Below are 19,551 nucleotides of genomic sequence, written 5' to 3'. Positions count from 1 at the left end.
AAGAAACTTTCATATAAGAATCACATCAGCCAGGCCACAAGAACGCAGCCAATCACCATTAATCACTGCTAGAACAATTATTTATTATTATTTCACCGACAATTATGAAACATGCTAAACAATTGTAATCCTAGCATCATAAATAAGTCAATGCAGAGACAATGAAAGAACTTTTGGCGTATTATTAAGACAAGACCAGACTATTGTCTGCGCTAATTAAACGCGCTGTAATAGCCGCCGACGAGATTAAGACGTGAGCCCGTAATGTACCACAATCCATCTCCGTTATGCTGGCTTTGAGTTTTATTGTGGAGTCAGACATAAGATTGTAGCGAGTTATAAATTTAATTAACTAAATATAATATGTACTCAAGAGTGTACTGAAAGAAACTTAGGCTTGAGAAATATTAAATTGGAATCACTAGATAATTTAATTTAGTAGCTAATAATGGAAACCATAAAGTTCATATGAAAGAAAAAAGTTGATTAAAATTCTTCTGAAATTAAAATTACTTTCAAACGTAATCACAAAAAGATCTCAGTGATATTAAGAGCCAGTAGAATAAGATTATTCTTGTCAACTATTATATTTTTATTCTTTGAACATCTTAAACTAATTTTCATCCAGAAACCTGCTCAAATCTTAACACTTGAACCGCATCGCCCGACAAAACGTTAACAATAGACCTAGTCATAATTTGTACAGTGATATATATCCAGAAAGCACAATATAATGTTACAGATTAAAGAAGACGTAACATTTGTAACAACATTAGTTAATACGAATAACTTATTTATGAACGCGGTGATGGAGGCTCGGGGCGTTCCAACCGTTTTTGTTTAACTCCATGAGAAATGTTCCAACACACGAATAATGATGGGAATGACAAAATAATTTATATGCTTTATAGCCTTTTAATTTTATTTCGGTGGTGAAGATTTTTTTATGGTAATTAAAAGTATCTTAATTTGGAGTGAGGTTGTAGATGCTAATTACTTTGTAAATGGACAGTTTGATGATATTTTACTAGAAACGGACTTTAAGTTTGATGTTCAAGAAGATTTTTTATGTGATGTTTTTTAATTAGGGACAGACGAATAGAAGTACGATAGCCCCATTATATGATAGAAAATGAAAAGGTTACAGATTTTGCTAGCCCTTAAACCTAAAAATGAAATGATTAAATTAAAGAGATCTAGCCTCAGATGATAATGGTGACTATTCAAGAAGTTGATAATGTTGAAGGGTGCTTTTTTATTATCAGCCAAACATTTTCACTAAACACTCCTGAATGTCACAACAAGCCATCACTCAAAATAATAAACACTTGAACAAAACAGATTTCAAGGTAAACTACACCTAACATGTCTCTGTCACGAGTGTATAGACAATCGACAAGGCTAGTACAATACCCCTTTGTGTACCACAATAACTCTTTATAGTATTCACAAAGTCGCCTTCTGCAAAGATTTGCCCCACACACACGAACATAGAACTAACGTTGTTCAGTGAATTGTTCGTTTGTTATATGAACACAACAATTGTGCAAATTGAAATTGTATTCATTGTTGGAATGTTGGTAATCGTAATGTTTTATGTCACAATTTGTTTGGAATGTCACGTCTATTTTTGTTTTAGCATGCGCTATGCTTGTGGCTTCTTAATCAGTGTTTGTTTTCGTTTTCATATTATTATAATCTATCCAGGTCTGTTCAAAATATAATCAAGTCCTCGCTTCGGTATCAGTGCAGTCTAATACTAGTTTTCGAATATTTTTGACTTCTATCACATTGTCATATTTGAAGCAGTTACTGTCTTCTTATACTGTCTCTTTCCCATTAACATTTTCATTAGCTTTTAACCTGTACATCACCTTCATATCATAAACACCTATCTACTATTTTGGAATATTACTATATTACTTACTTATTGTTCACATGTTTTGATAGACAGTTCACTGTGTCATTGAATGTTTTGTGTCCCAAAATGACAAAAACATAACAATTAAAGATTTCATCATAACCGTGTTATCGTTCTAAAGTGCGTTTTCTGTGTTCTAGCGTGGACATTTTTACATCGCAAAATCGTACCTTACCTTGTCTGTTATAAAGATCATTTTAATTCATGATTTGTTTTAATTAATTCACGTGCTTAAATGCCTACTAAACAGAAGCACTAAAAATGTCAAACAAGTCACAACTGCTAAAAACCGGGTATTGAAAAAAACTTAATATATGGAAGATTAAAAAAATGCCGACGGCTCCGACTCTTCCGCGATGGCGCCTCCTCTTAATCATACCATCATCAGAGCTTATCAGCGAATGACCATTGAACTATAATCTTCCAGATATACAATAATCTTCAGACTAAAACGACTGCATTTTTTTATAACTTTGCACCGAGTCCACGCCCCAATTACGAATGGAGACAATAACATTATAACAGATAGCGATTAACAAAATATAGGAACAATAATTTCGGTTGTGGCAGAGGTTATCTCGTTCGCTGGCCCGCTAATAAATAACACAACAATTAGTGCACTGTTCTAGCGATATTATTAATTATAACAATAACAATATTAGTGGAAAAAATTGGGATTTTTACCGTGAATTTTTTTATCGAATGCGAGAATTGACATAACAGTCTATCTGTTTTTACGTTAGGTAGATACTAATAAAGATTTCTTCATTGTAAAAATAGTTGTTAGTAAATAGATTTCTGCTAATTTACCTTACATAGAAAATACTAATACGAGTTTTGCAATTGATAATTACTACCACTTAATTTTAATTTACTATAAAACTATGATACTAACCCGTGTACTCACAATACTAATAAAACGCAGGAAATTCTCTCACCGCGTCCAATCGGCCTTCCAATTATGTTCAGCGCTATGCCACTACATACCTGTTCGGAAAACCAATTTGATTGTGTAACAACAAATTATGCCTATTGCACGCCATTGCAAAACACACAACTTTGTCGCTGTTTCCCGCCTTCACGATTTCAAATTGGAATGCAACGTTAAGCGCAACGCGGTGATTGGTTCATACAATATTCAGGGCGGCCAATCGCAACGCGGCTGTGTCGCCAGTGCATCAAAAATTCCATCTGAATATACCAGTGTGGCAAGCACTAAAAATGATAATGCCCTAACATGGCCATACAATTTGAAATGAAGAATTCATGCATCGTTCTCGTTTACATTTGGGATGTGTTTTTTATTGACGCTGAATCGGACAGGTTCGGTCCATTTTATTTATTGAGCAGTGGTTTATGCAGTGATTTCGGTGAAACTATTTCGTATAAATAAAACTGTTTTTTTTTATGAAAGATAGAAAAATAGCTGGTCGTTTTTTGTTGGAAGTTATTATAGTAAATTGGTGAAAGCTATGGTCTGTACAGGAAAGGTCTGGATCAAATAGGAATGTATGAAAAGCAGTAAGTGGTGGGAAACAGACGTTTAATGTGGATAGTTGTTAAACATGTTTTCTTTAGAGTTGTAACTGGTTAAGTTAACGACTATTGATTATCACATCTTGAAGTACTTGATAAAAGCTAATTATAGATCTACTGTTTGTTTTAATCACATTTTACAACATTTGTCCGCATCATAGAAATACGGTGACCATTACTATTTTTAGACTGAGAGATATATACCTATCGTACTCAGATTGAGATTTTAATAAACTTGTACCTCTATTCACATGAGATACATGAATAAAATAGTTGCGAAACTATTAATAATCGTACTTCGCGAAACTGGAATGCATTAGTCAAAGAAAAAGAAGCTAATATAGCAGATAGAAATATCAAATGCATTAACAACCACATCGTATATCGCAATGATCACTTAGAAGCCCATAAATAAAAACTTTATCATTTTAAAATACCTGTAATTATTATCTAACTACCATAATCCTAGGATCAATAAACTAAACGGTATGTATTCCGGTTTTACAGAAAATATCAAAGAGAACAGAAATTTATTTCAATTTATTATTACAATCGAGACACAATTTCCATGATTGCTATTTCAATTCGACACGTAATTGGGTCTTTTATTTGCAAAGCAAATGCTTTGATTTATATTATTAGGAATTTTGATCTCGTGTTTAATCACATGTCAACATTTCTTCTGATTTAGTACAGGGATTGATAAATACGATACATTATTTAGTGTCTTCATGTTTTGGTAAAGAGAAAACACATTAATTTGCTTCTTTTATTGCGTCCCTATTGCTTAATCCACTGGCAGATATTAAGATGTTGTAATTCTCATCATCATCATAATATCCTCAGTTTTATATTTATTTCAAAATAATTAATTGAGTTCCGTGTTATCGGATTTGATTTTAGAGTCCGACAATCTTACAGTTAGGAATTTTTAATTTCAGATTTAAAAAAAAAAAAAAAACAGTAGAACAAATAAAACAACCGAACAATAGTACTACCCAAAAAGTTGATGAACGTTTTCGAAAAGTATTAAACGAAGTTCGTTTCCCATAAATTTTATCAAAGCCAGCCTTTAGGAGATGTGGCTCTGGCTACTACTATCAAACGGCCAACACCATGCATACCCAAGATCCCTATCAAATTCCAACTTTGACATCTAAACAAGGTATAAAAGTGCTCGATTTTTTCAATTTCTTTTTCACTAACTAAAGTGCACAGCGTTTGGGACCGGTTTTTGTTGACCTTAACCCGATTTAAAATGCTATCTGTCCCCTTGTCAATGTTGTACTGAGCCGAGAGGACCCGAGTGTTCCCGACTAGTCCCGAGCAATGACGAACTCAATAAAAAGGTAGCGGGTACATGACTGAGTATGTCGGTAGCAAGTTGTAAATTCGTAATGAGTGTATTGTTGGGGAAAAGGTTAGCATGGATGCGGTAGTTTTCTGAAGTATTTTTATCTTCCGAATAAGAAGAAATTGACGCTTGAAAACATGCGAACAAGATAGTAGAAAGGATTTTTCTGCCAGTTTGTGGCCATTAGTCCCATATCCATCGTTTGAAAGAGATTCTTTTCTGTTTAGTTAAGAGTTTATTATAAAACATAATACAATATTTGAAGGTTACAAAAGCTATACCAGTTAAGACTCTACTACAAAAAACAGAACTCGAAAAAAATTATCGCTAAAAATCTTTGCAAATAAAATGTCGCATCCACACTCCGCTACCGTGTCTGTCACGAGCCGCAAACAAGACGGATAACCCTACAACCGGCGTTGTCTCGCGTTAAGGGATTTTTTATTGTTGCCCACAAACTGTAGGCCTCGTCTACCCCAGCCCTGCATACTTTATGCCCCGTGTTCACAGACGGCAGCAAAACAAACGTTTCTTTAATGTCGCCTATGAAACTACGATGAGAATAGTCTGGAATATTGCGTAAATTAAATATGAGTTGGATTTTTTTGGTACTGTAGGTGTTATAGTGTTATATTATTTGGTAGTTCGGTTCCAAGCTTCATATCATCACATAATATTTCAACAGAAATTACAACAAATGTAGTATACTCATAAGAATAGTTTTTCACCTTAAATAATACTACTGAATACACATATTAGATGCTAAATGTATCTATATCAAAGACCAAAACATTAAAAAATAAATCCTCAATAATTATTACTTCTAACACAAACTGCTACACCACAAAAAAAAGAAAAAAAAAGCAGGGTGATCTCAAAATAATTAGCACGACCACGATCGAAAAAAAATGTCGTCTAAAATTACAAAAAATACCGTGAAATCGATAGCTAATTAATGTGCAATTATCGCACAGATACGGTTTTAAGTCCATAGGTAATGCCCCTCAAAGGAAACGTCAGCAAATAATACGGAAAGTAATTATTATCTCATTTTCTTCCTTCTCTCTCAACGCTTTGATGCTGAGAATTCTGATCGAAATCCGAATAGGTAGGGATGTTATCAAAGAATTTTTTCAAAAGAATTGAACTTTTTAAAATGTTGTTTTTTTTTTGTTTCGCGATGAAATGACGTAAGTGCTGTTTGTATTGTAATTTAGATTTTTTTCATGTACGTCATGTTTTTTTTAACTACAAGCATTTCGTTAATACTAGGTATTTATGAAAAGAAATTATCCTTAATATACGTGTTATTTATAATTTTTCACAAATGAACTTAAAATAGGAACACGTTTGCTTCAGGTCAACATGATTCAAGTCCATTTCAAATCTGAATACTTTTAGTTATATTGAAAACCAGAAAAAAACTACTAATTAACACATATTAATTCATTATAATCGATTTAAATTAAACACTACTTACCATGTATCGAATACAACAAACATCCAACAAAAAGTAAAAAAAAAAAAATAACTGTCACTTACGCCATTATTCTTCTTATACAGGGCGAGTATTTTTACAATCACGCCATCGACAGGTGGGAGTGACAAGCCGTAATATCGGATCGACTTTTTTAACGACTTTCTTTAAAAAGTCCGACTTCGATTATACAGAGTGCTCTGATTTCCTTTACCTGTAATTGGCGAAGTTGTTAAAGGTCAGGAGTGATCGACTCGTTGTCTCCTATTTAAATGAGTTTTTTTGAAATATTCATGAAATAAATGGAAAGTATCGTGGGTAGTAATAACTTCTTGTTTGTTAATTTGTATTATTATTATAAAGAAGGTTTATGTATATAGCTATAGTGGAGAGTTTAACTTCAACCTATTGCTCTCGTCAATCAAAGATGTTAGACATTAGTGACATTAACATAATTATGTAGAAGGAATTACAAAAAGGTAATAGTAAAAAAATAGTAAGGCTGATAACGAAACAGTAATAATACATAGATATTATGATATACTTGCCAGCTTATAAATCATCTGATAACACCAATAATACAAATGTAACAAACACCTATCACACAAAAAAAATAAAACAAAAACGCAAATCCGAAACAATCTTCTCATACGTGAATAGATCCCGCTGTATAATGTCAAAATTCATAGCTTGAGTCCCTTGGCATCCATTTTAATGACGTCACCCCTGTTCCCGACGCAACCCTTGAGATTTTCAAGACACCTCTTTACCTTTTGTTTTGAAACAAACAAAGCTATTACGCCTGCAACTTGTGTATCGTCCTAGGTTAGGGAAATTATGTAGGTACTTACGTAGTACATGTCATATTATGATCCTAAGTATGATATCATTTGTGCGGGTCTGCGGACTGACCAGTGCGTGCGTACGCTCGCCTCAAAGAACCATCAGACTACCACAGTTGAATCCAGTAGGTATGATGCCTGATCCGGAGCTGTGAACTAAGTACCTAGCGGGTTTACCGAGGCTCCGGCCAAAAGACCCACGCAGGAGTAGAGCTGCGGACTACCGGAACAGGGTGGTTTTTAGTCAGTAAGAGTCTGACATTCCCTCTCATCTCGCTCAAGGCGAGAGAAGTCATTGGATGATATACCCCCTTAAAAAAAACTAATATCATTAAACAGTCAAAAACATTAATTTTTTCGTCATTACGGCATTAAAACTTAATTCCAAAATTGCCGAACACACAAAATATGAACAAAATAAACATCCCAAACTGTCCATTTAAAAAATGAATTCGTACGATTTATCTCTCAAAAAAAAAGACTGAACTAAAATCAGTACTGATAAAAAAATATCGCTTGCATAAAAAGCTACAAAAAAAAAACACTACAGTAACGAAAAACAAACATCGATAAACAGTGAATTAACGCAGGCAGTGCGCCACGAATCGGAATAATCGAATCGATTCTATCGAAACGAAACATCGAGTGGTAGTGAATTGGTCTATTAGTTCACCCTAGTTTAGTTACGGGTCCCCTCCCTAATGTAGTTACTGCTAAGTGTATTGTATTTTTTTTTTGTTTTAACTGAACTACCAGTTTTTACAAGTGCAAGGGGTCAGTTTATAAAATTAATGTAAATAAAATTAATTACTTATCGATTTTCTCTTTCTTATTTACCTTTAAAGCTATGTTTTTTGAAATAAGTACCAACTCGCAATTCTTTTACTGTCGGACTAATATGGTTGGCCAACTTTTATTTAGTATAATATTATTATAATAATACCTATGAAACTAACTCAAAATTAAAAACGTGTCTCATACTTTCAACCAGAAAAACTCGTGAATCATTCACCATAAACCAATCACACGCCTCCAGAACAATTAGGACCCCATATCTGAACCATGGTGTTAACAAGTAGCTAGTTGTAATCCTATGGGGTGACAAGTATGGAACAATATATCACGTCTGGCGTACCACTGAACAGGAAAATAAAACGCATTTCTTTGAACTGAGTGACGTGGATTGAAACATGTGATTGATACAATCATACGTAATGTTGTTTTTACAACTTTTTGCTTGTTTTTGTGTGTTTCCTTTATTTGGCTCTAGATGAGGTATTTTGGGTTAATTGCCTACATTTTCTTAATTATGGATGATATCTATCTGAAGGAAAAGTCATACAAGGTCTGTCAATATCTTCTAATATTGGTAGTAGTGTTTAGTCACAATCAGTGCAGCAGTACAGACTCAAAAATTCAGAAACTCTTAACAAAACAATGTTACAGGTCCAACAACAATAATGTGACCAATTTTGATGTCGCAAAATTTCAATTTCAATATCAAGATATCAGACATTTTCTCCAACAAAAAATAAAAAAATCGGATACAAAATTTCAATTCGCAAAAAAAAATATAATAAATGAGTTGATAGCAAAAATGAAATCTTTAATTAGGTACCGTTAATTTATTATTTCAAAGAACTGGTTGCACAATGAGCCCTTTCTGCGAGAAAGTGGTCCAGCCTTTTGTATCGAGGAAAAATAAAAGATCTCGAGAAATACTGACGGACAAGAAACAATCGAGTTCTCAAAACTTTTTGCAATTAATAAGCTTACTGATCATTTCTCAAAAGTTGCTGAATCAGTCATTCAAGAAGCAAATCTCTTTCGCATTTTCATTGTGATTAAGCAAATTTAAATCATACAATTTAAATGTGATGATAGAAATGAAATAAAAGACGGTTTAACAATAGGACAGAATATATTTTTTGATGATAATTTCTCTCATTTAGGTAACAAAAAGGTTGACACAAAGAATAAGGAATATAATAAAAACACTCATCATTTTAAAACGAAACTTACTAAAGCAACAGAACCTTTCCACAAACAGCATAAAAATGTTAAAAAATGTAAGCCAATATAATGCGCTGCGGAAGACTAAGAGTTACGTCATAACCTCTTGAAAGAGGACGGAGGAGGTTCAGACCGCTACATTAATAATTCAGGGCAGTCCTCTGATGCATTTGTTTGCGATGCCCGAAGTAACGTGCTTCCAAGGAACTCTCAAATGGAAATGGTAAAGGAGACTTGAAAGTTTCAAACGTATTGGTAAAGTGTAGAAGTTGAAGAAATTACTTGGCTATAGTTTGAAGGAATTGATGCAAATTAAGTTTTAGTGTTAATAGTAAAGGGTTGAATTTTGGCAATTTTTATTTAAAGGTGAATTACCTTTTTCTACACTCCTAAACTTTGATTCGTTTTACCTAAATATTGTTATCTTATATGACAAAAAAATACGTGTCTAATATTTTCATTACCTTACACGGACTATTTTTTTAAATTTTGTACTCCGTTATCTTCTCTATTATTTTTCCTTAAACTATTTTCTTTTAAAGATAGCAAAGAAAGCACATACCATCATGCAATCTTTGTTTTAGATACCACACAGCTCCGGCTTCCAAACAACCATGAATTATTCACGCGAATTCGTCTGCCTGATACAAAGTTACATAATGCTATACATTTTGTATTCAAAACCGTCATATTAACACGGAATGTTAGTTTATGAAATTGCATTAAACTTTACGTTGAAGGATCAAAAGCCAGTTGATGTTAGTACAATTTTTTTGTTACTCTTTCTAATTTGAGAATTGTACGTGTTACTGGTTTCGCATTTTCGTCAGAAGTGCTTATTGAATTCGTAGAATGTGCTTTGGTTAGGTAAAATATTACCGCTGTTTCAATTCTTGATTATTTTCCTGTTTTATTCTTTCCGTGCATTCATGTACACCATCTTTACGGCGAATATATTTTTTCTACTGTCAGACTATTGTTTTATTTCTTCGAATTTCATTAAATTCATATCAAGTCAAACCATTTTCTTTTAAAGGCATAATTTTTTAACCTCTGATAAAAATCTTTCTTAAACAAAATATAACCAATAATTCAGTTTTTTACAACCCCTGTCAAAGCAATGTCATCTATAACATCAAATACTTAAGGTATATTATTTGTTCACAGCGAGAGACGAGCAGTATTAGACGCAGCAGCGTTACAAGCCCTGGCTGGCGAGAGCGTGCTGGAGAAGGAACGGCAGCTTTCCGAGATGATCCTGCAACTGCAGATGGTGAGAGAGCAACTGTTGGCGCAACAAGAACACGCTAAGGTAAGGAGCATGAAATTGTATAAGCAGAACAATTGTTTTGGCACAATGAAATATAGAGTTCAAATCTTAGGCTAGGTTAAATACCATACGCGATGCTTCAGCAACAACTACTTATGCATTAGCCTAAGTAAAGTCATGCAGCAAAAATGCATTGTTAGATTTAAATAAAGCAAAAGGAATTTCATATTCTAGTGTCTTCTCTGTCTTCTCTAGATATCATAGAAACTTACATTTCAATTTCAACACATTCACAATTTTAGTTGACCCAATAATATTTGTTATTAATAACAATCGGCGACGTATCACGTCAGTTTCAGCTTACGAATTAAAAATTGATCTCGATATACTTATTAGTTTTGACGCGTTTGATCTCCTAGAAAAATTGGTGATACCAATTTTTGTCACTCCTTCAATACTATCTTATTTCATATTTTGTATTAAAAATATAGTACATAGATGACCTCGTTTGCAGCTGCCAACTTGTTGTAATGAAGTTTGTCGGATTAGCATCGCGGGAGATAAATAGATTGAGGCTTATTCCCGTCTTGTGTTTCCGCGCCGAAGGGATTTTTAATTCGAAATTCTTCAACACCGGCACTTGAACAACTCGCTTTAAAAGTTTTATTTTTATCAATAGCTATTTTGTCTGTACTTTTTGTTAGTTCGATTCTAAATGGACTTGGTTTATCATAAAAAATATCCGTACTTGCCATTTTAATAGGACTTTTTTGATACATGAAACTAGTACTAATTTATCAAACGTCTGCAATGTGGGCAATTATGATATTATAATTGGTCGGCTTTTAAGCGTAAAGTTTCGATAATTTGATTGGAATTTTCACAAGTTCACCTACGATTTTTTAGTTTATTTTTGGTGAAAAGGATCATACATGTAGTCCCGTAACTATGACACAATAATATATTATGATTGAGAACAAATACACTGATAGCATTATTCTACACAATTTTAACAGACAACAAACGCCATATTTTTGAAAAGAACTGTGATACAAAGCGAAACTAATCACAGCATTCACTAATTAGAATAGCAAGAGATACTAAAATAGAAGTACACGATTGTATTTGACCTCTCCACCCCACTTTGGAGCGAGTGGTAATACTTTGTTTTCAAAGGCTTTTATCTAGCTCCAGACATCTGTTTTGCATGCTAGGTCACGAATTGAAAAGGGCTAAGGAATGGAGGTTTATTCCTGTTTTGGAACTTTACGTTTGGTTCGTAAACTGTTCGTTATTGTTCCATTTCATGAACATTTATGGAATTGACAGGTCTCTAGTGTTTAAGTGTTCGTTTCAAGAATTCAACTGTACATCATAGCATAAATTTTCCACAATGCTATGGATAATTGTTATGAGGTATTGCGGTATTTCTTTCCTTTGGAATGTTTTGTCTTTTTGTATAATAAAACTTAATGTATGGGTGATGATGGGTCGGTTCGTTATGTACGGCTCTTTGTGCTTAATTTGTTAAAGGGACAAGGGATATATATACTCGTTTACTCGTACCTACCTTTTGATTCTATAATTATTCAACCTTTTTCAGGATAATTTGAGAAATTATATATTAGCATTTTTCTTGGATTTTTTGCAATATTGAGTTTATTTTTCAGTAACTAATGTAATTTTTTGTTCTAATTTATTTTCTTTTATTTCTTCTTTCAAACGTATCCATTCAGATTAGTGCAAAATTTTCTGTACTCAAACAATATTTGGCCCCTAAATTAATCATCGTTGCAGTTCACACAAAATACTATATCTTAAATATTCATCATCATTGCCTACAAAATCCTAACTCCACGACTGGTTTTAGACTTAAAACGATCCAATGTGAGGATGAACCTCTCATTCATTGTAATTCCTCCCTCGACTTCTACTTTTTGTTTACCCTTTTTACAAATTAGGTTTGTTCCGGGCCCGTGAATGTTCATAAGGACTTTTTTATTCAGACCAGGGATTGTCTTTTTATGTTCTGTAGTGTCTATATAACGTTGTTGTTTGGTGTTCTAAAGAGTTTATGTGTTCATAATCAACATGTTTGCATATGGATTGAAAAACAAACGATAATTCATTTAAAGGTTTAAATACAAATAATTTAATCTCCTTTCACACAATGCCATCATAATTATTTTCCCGTTCAATTATGGAAGCCTGATTTCGTTCTCATTAATTTGTATATTTATATCAAACATTTACAAATGCTGTAACAATAGCAAGATTAAATCGAAATGTAGTCCTAATTACAAGCGTGGATTCATTTTCAATTAGCAATGTATACAATGGCGTGTATCCTTTCATTTGGAATCAATTTTCATGTTGAATGCATTATTGTGCTGCGCGTACAGTCAGCAACAAAGACACTCTCTTGCTAATGAATCAGCGATAAAAACTCGAACAACACTCGATCACATGCCCTCTGTGTAGGGCTGTCAGATTTATTTTGTAAATTCGGCTTTTTTGTTGTTGTAGGGATCGTGTTTGATTATAATTTGTTATTACGAATAATATTTGTATATAGTTTGGAGTTCAGAATTGTGTCCGTCATATGGAAATGAGCTTCCTATTAAATGGGTCTTATAACATAACTAGTAAAATGTAGCATGACATACAATCAAATAAGGAGACCAGCATAAACTTAATAATATCAGATCATCAGTGATAATAGCACTTGCAACAGTGCCGAAAAATCGGAAACTCGCAAAAACTAATAAACATGGTAAATATCCCGTTTTAAGTTCTAATGATTAGAATTAATTATTAGAATTCTGCTCTATTATCTACTAACAAGTGATTTGCATACACTACGCAGCAGCCCTATAATTGTTGACGATATAGATTGAAGAGGCTCGTCTATAGCGGTGCAAATGGGAGCGGCTAATGGCGGGCCGCGTTCGTATTCGCGCGTTTTTTTCAAAACCGTCCCTTTGTTGACTGTGCTCGGTGCATTCCGAATAGCGTTCGATACGGCGCGTTCGATTCATAGACTTTTTTATGTTTTGTCTTTAGAACCAGACTGTTTTGTTTGGCGCGCCTGCCAGTGTTTCATTTTGACGGATGATGGTGCCAAAATAAAAAGGTATTCGTCATGAAAGTATTGCCTGCTTCGTTGGCCGTGTTGTAGGTAAATGCGAGAGCCGCGCAAATGGCTCCAATACTGTGTAAAAGTATTTTTTCGGCAGATTATTCGATAGTAGACAATTCACATTAACTCCAAAGAGTGCTTAAATAGATTAGCTTCCCTATTAGGTACATTTCATTTAAAAGTAATTTAATTAGAATTTCAAAATTAAAAAATAAAGTAAACAAACGAGCTTAGTACACGTTCAAAACAAAACAAAACAAACTCTATACATAGCTACGGGAATTCAGAAGCAACAAAAAAAAACGCATCGAAACAAAATTTTAATCTGTCTACGGGGCACTCACTCGAATTAAAATATCGTCGAAATAAATGGAAAGCATCGGCGTATGTACCTACGCAGACACCCTATATTGTGCTCTCCCCATAGGGCCAGACAAACGGAAATATGAAAATGAAACGTATAAACGGAAAAACGCATCAAACGTTAGTACGCGACGGCTGCCGGACAAAAAATGAACACAAACGACACCGCTTAATTCGCAAAAAGCCCGTTTGATGTCGCTAATTGACAATCAGTCGGAGGACGCGTCTCATTGGTCCGTTTCCGCGTTCTGTTTTTAAAAATTAAAAACAAATAAATTAGTGGGGTGGCCGTCTTTGCATGACCTTTGTTTGTTTTGTCTGTGATGGGGATGGCGAATGGAAGAGGACCTGTATTATGTATATAAGTGACTATTTACATAGCCATATAAGAGGTATATAAATACTATCGTGTACGCAACATTTTCCTTAAGATGATAAGCAAAGGCCTACATCCTACATTAGGTACGTACCTACTTATTACTTCGCTTGTAAAGTTTCTAATTTCTAATAAAGAATACTATAAACGCAACAACCAATGTCTGCCTAACCATAAAGAAGTATACCATAAAACATAAGTCCAAATAAAATATAAAAGCTAAAAATTATAAAAATATTTCAAGAATGAACTGTCGGATCAAAACTAAAACAGGAACAGTTTTTTTTAAAAGGTGTCATTTCCCATTAACCGTCAAATGCGACCCGGTAAAGCGAGTCAACAAGTTGCTCTTTAAAAAATATTTCAAATTAAAAAAAATATATACATGTCCCTCGAATGTCGAGGGGTTAACCGTGTCAGACCAATTAGTTTTTGAAAGAAAACTACAGAAGTGACGGACAGACATGTGTTGACAACATTTTTGATTAAAAACTTTAAAAAGATAATATTAAATGTTGGTGGCGACACGCTCTTTAGCGCGGTATGACTTTTTAACAGACTACTTTAAAGGAATGTTTTATTTTTATATGCGTTGCTGTTTTACTGTTACGATAAAGAAAAAGTTGTCGATTACCGAAATAAGGAACTAGTCACGAAATTGCATTGTAATAAGTAGTTAGCATACATTATAATTATCTAGCTAACACTTAGGGTCAAAAATGGCGTGGTATCGATTTATGAAAGTTACGAAATAGATTAAAAAAGTAACTGGCAACTTACATTGCAATATTTAAAATCACCAACGATTTTATTTGAATAAAGAATAGTGTTCCATCTTCAAAATCGTTTCGATTTTTCTTTTTCATTCGAATTTAAATAAAGAACAGAATCTCAACAGCTAATTTTGAATTTCGAAACTGTACTCAACGTTAGTGATGTACAAAGTACAGTTTATCGATTAGTTTACTGACAGAACGATTAGTCATCGAGAAACGATTTATGATTGGCATACGCCAGCACCCCTATTTGTTCCATCATACATCACTTAGTTACTATTTAACTATTTTAAACATGCTTCACACAAATTAGAAACACTACTTAAAATTTATCTTAAGTAGAATTTTAATAGCTCTAAACTTGCTTAAGTTTAACATTAAAATTACTAAATGTAGTCGGCTCTTAATCGATTTATTGCACTAAGTAATTTAGTAGTTTGTCCACTACATAAAAACGAGTGCATTTTTTACGATCTTGTCTACTCTTAGTTTTTGCTTTGTCGTTATCGAGAAAAATTTTAGTATGTTTGATACATTTTTTTATCACTCGAGCTAAATGCATTTCGAGATATCGTTCTAATTGCTTACCAACTTAGAAATGAAGAAAACATACTGTTGTTTTTGTAGACTGTAGGTATTTAAGGAACTTCACTTCCAAATTCTTAATCCCCAAAAGGTAGGCAACGCAATGGTAACGCCTCTAGTGTTTCGGGTGCCCACAGGCGTCAGCGATAGCTTACCATCATGAGATCTGTCTGACTATTTACCGGCTTATACCATAAAAAACACAAAACGTCTTTCACCAGGAACCGGTACTGAATATCTAATTGTAATGTATAACCAACAAGAAAACGAAGACGTTTTACGATTACCTCTAACATTCATTATAATAATCGTAACTACACAGGAGTAATCGTAAAATAGTACGTGACAATTTGATATGAAACGTACACCTATATAAAGTTTGCTTTTATTGCTAGATTAAAAGATTTGATTACGTGATACTAAGCTTTGCCTTTCAGTTTATTAAAAATGCTATACGTTCCATTTGTCTATAATACAAGACACTCCTAATCATCACGTACATGTCTATTCTATCTTTACTCATTCCCAAACCCATTACATAAGCATAACTACGTAACTAAACAATCCTTATGTAAGTAGCTATAAATATAAGTCCATTGTTACCCGCCCACAATGACGATCCAAATCTTTCAGTACAAAACCGTAAAATGATCACAAAACAGACATGCGCACAAAATTTTACTACACATCACTAAACGGACGAATAGAAGAAAATCTACACCACAAAGGCGTGCCCATTTTCACCGATCATTGTGACAGAGTGAAACAGCAATATACCTCCGTCTTCCACTCACAAAGTCGCCGCACCGATGCGCAAAAGAGATAGCCAACACAATAGACAATTGTTATCCCCTCTTCTACGTAGCTACGTGTTTTTCACGCGATTGTAACGCTTTACAACGTTATGATACGGACGATTTTCCTTTACTCTATGCTAGCCAATAATTTGATTCGCTAGCCGTCATTGTGAAAACAATGGATGGTAGGTATAAATAGAAGTTTATGGTTTGCAGAAGACGTTTACTGGCGTCATTTCAGTCAGCATTTACGATGTTTAGTTTTTCATAAGCCGTTTTATACCCAGCTACGTTAGAGGTTGTAAAAATCTGGTGAAATCCATTAATACATTGTTTGTTGTTCATAGTGTTGGTTTAGTTATAATTTACTAACTAGATAGTGATTTATGATGTTGCGTGTTTTTTATGTACGTGAAATAGTTATTCTTATGTAAAAATTCTTGTGTAGTACATGCGCTGAACAAATGTTTTCGATGCTATATTGGAATACGAATATAGTATAATAAATGAAACGCGATTTAATAAAACATATAAAAGTGATAGGTAAGTAACTCCATACAATTATCTAATACTCTCACTCCTTCCTAATTTGGGTGTTGGAAATAGCCAAGCAATAAAATTATAAGCGAATAAATTAGCCTTTTTAAACCACTCCATCGATAACTCCATCTTAAACCTTTCCCATCACTAATTACAATAACTTCGCTGGCCCGCAAAATAACGGACAACGTTTAACTACAAATAACTGTTCACGCACAGCAACTAATCAGTAGCTCCATTAAAATCGTCAACACGTTTTCTCAGAACAATATATAAAGTTCTCGATCTTCCTTTAAGAATTTGCATACATATTAAAAGCAATAACACAATTCACAAAGATATTTACAACGCTATGCTATAATCTTAGAGTCTACAGCACGATTTCACCTTTGTATCTAGTAGCTAGTAGCTGTTGTAATAATACAAGTATTAATCTACAGTTTCTCATCAAAACTTTCCTTTACATACATTTTAATAACTTTGTAAGATCAGGAACCTTAGTTCAGAACAGTACGCTTAGTATGAATTTGCTTTACGTTTAATGTAATCGAAGCAAGAGCTCTGATGGGTCGGCTCGAAAAAACTAACCAATCATAGAGCCGAATGCGCTTTAGTTTCGATTATTTTAAACGTAAAGAAAACTCGTATTAAGGGTACATAACCTAGTACTTGTTGTGCGAGTATTTATAGTTCATTGACAGACAACTAAAGAGTTTTCTTCCTTAAAAAATGTCACAATAATAAATCTGTCTATGAACCAATCATAAAAATTAACAAAGAATATCTGAAAATAGTATAATGATTACAAATGTTTCAGAATACATTTTAAAAACAAAAGTAAAATCGTATTCGGAAAAATCAACTTCATTTTTGGTTCGTACAAAAACAATCCTGAAGGAAAATTATCTGTCCCCTTTCGGACGAAGTTGGAGGAAAAAGCACGGGGATGAAAAGGGGGTTGTTTCGTAATTAAGTAGTGCACGCTTAGTTACCCGGGGAAGCTGGGAAACTTTTGTGAAGAAGGAAAATATGTCTGAATGGCATTTTCAAGCAAGCACCACTAAGAAAATATTTTGAGCCTTCTTTTTTTATTGTTCGAAATGAATCTTGGCAATTTTTTGATATGATATGATAGCTGTTATTTTTAGATTGAGTGGGGAATACTGAGGCGTATTTTTCGCTATAAGATCTGTTATATTTGCAATGGTACCATTAATAATGTTTCTAAATAGCTTTAGTAAAAAAATATTTACTTTACTGCCTTGAAAAATAAATACTTGACACTCTCTATACAATAACGTTTTATTAGGATATTATTGTCATTCCTTATGAATGGATAGAATGGGAGGTTAGATTTAAAGAGATCCTAACCATAAAAAAGCTAATTGACTTCGAAGAAAGCCTCGCCAAAATCAATTCAATCTTAATACACTTAAAGAAGTATGTAGTACAATCAAACGCCATACAACGGCGAAAGCTTGAAAGGGACCTTCCTATATACTCCCAAACAAAACCTTACTGAAAATAAATTAACCTTTCTGCATTACGAAACTCATTTACCGATACAAAACAAGTCCGCAGCCAATAGAGTTGCCCCAATCGAAAAATACCGAAATGAAAAGACGTCTGAAACAGCTAACAGCTACGGAATCAACTGAAACATGGTTCTTTGTATGTATTCAGTACACAAATGCTTTTCTTAGTCCGCATTCATGGTTTTCTATGGGGGTAATAAAGGTTCCCACGGACACAATAAGCTGGGAAGGCGAGGAGAGTGATGAAAAGTTGGGAATCTGGGCCGCGTTCCCGAGGCGTCGTAGGGATGCGAACATCCTTGTGTACTTTATCGATAAATGCGCTGAAAGGAAAATTGTGTGGTTCTATAGAAAATGGGAGACGGTTTTGTAGTGGTCAGAAATTTAATGATTGAACATTTCTTCTCTTGAAATTGTTAAAGAATTGATTTGTTAGTAGATATATCATAAAGGCAAGTTTTAGCCAAACAACGATATCCATCACTTAGAGTAATAATTCAATTATTAATTAACTTTGAAATACCTATTTACTTCAGTTCATCCTAGCTTTTTATGTGTAGGATATTTCTAATTATGTTTGCAAGCTTTCTTCACCACAGAATAGTGTTCGCATTGAAATAGCAGAATAGAGTTGAGTTTTAAGGAATTAACAGCTTTGTCCTAGCGAAGCGAGACAGTCCACGGTGATTAGAGACGGGGTAACGTATTTATGAAAATATATCGATGTTTCTCAATTAAGATTTAATCGGAAATTATAATATAATTCTGAGAAAATAGTTTTTGGATCCATACCACATGTAATATGGTTTCTATGAATGTATCAATAACTAACAGATCGACTGAATTTTAACTAAGTTCAAGATGAAATTCTTTTAATCGAAAAGTTTTCGGTGCATTTATAATAACCAGTTTCAAATACCTATACCTATACTTAGAATCGAAACAATAAAAAATATCCAATGTGGGAATAAAAACCGCAATACCTACGTTACACAGTTAGCTGATTGCTCAGCTACTGCGCCAACCG

The 19,551-nt window shown here is 33.6% G+C and overlaps 1 protein-coding gene across 2 annotated transcripts in view; it reads left to right on the top strand.

Annotated features, from left to right (window-relative positions):
• The window catches only part of LOC118270970 (transcription factor SOX-6), a 265,254-nt gene that overhangs the window by 206,776 nt on the left and 38,927 nt on the right, over positions 1 to 19,551 (top strand). For both annotated transcript variants that reach the window (XM_035586824.2, XM_035586823.2), the window contains one exon: positions 10,311 to 10,455. In XM_035586824.2, the coding sequence (XP_035442717.1) occupies positions 10,311 to 10,455 (145 nt within the window). The remainder of the gene's footprint in view (positions 1 to 10,310; positions 10,456 to 19,551) is intronic.

This window comes from Spodoptera frugiperda, chromosome 9 (assembly GCF_023101765.2).
Source record: "Spodoptera frugiperda isolate SF20-4 chromosome 9, AGI-APGP_CSIRO_Sfru_2.0, whole genome shotgun sequence".
Lineage (NCBI taxonomy): Eukaryota > Metazoa > Arthropoda > Insecta > Lepidoptera > Noctuidae > Spodoptera > Spodoptera frugiperda.
The sequence above is the reverse complement of the archived record's forward strand: the minus strand, read 5'-3'. Positions and strand labels throughout refer to the sequence as shown.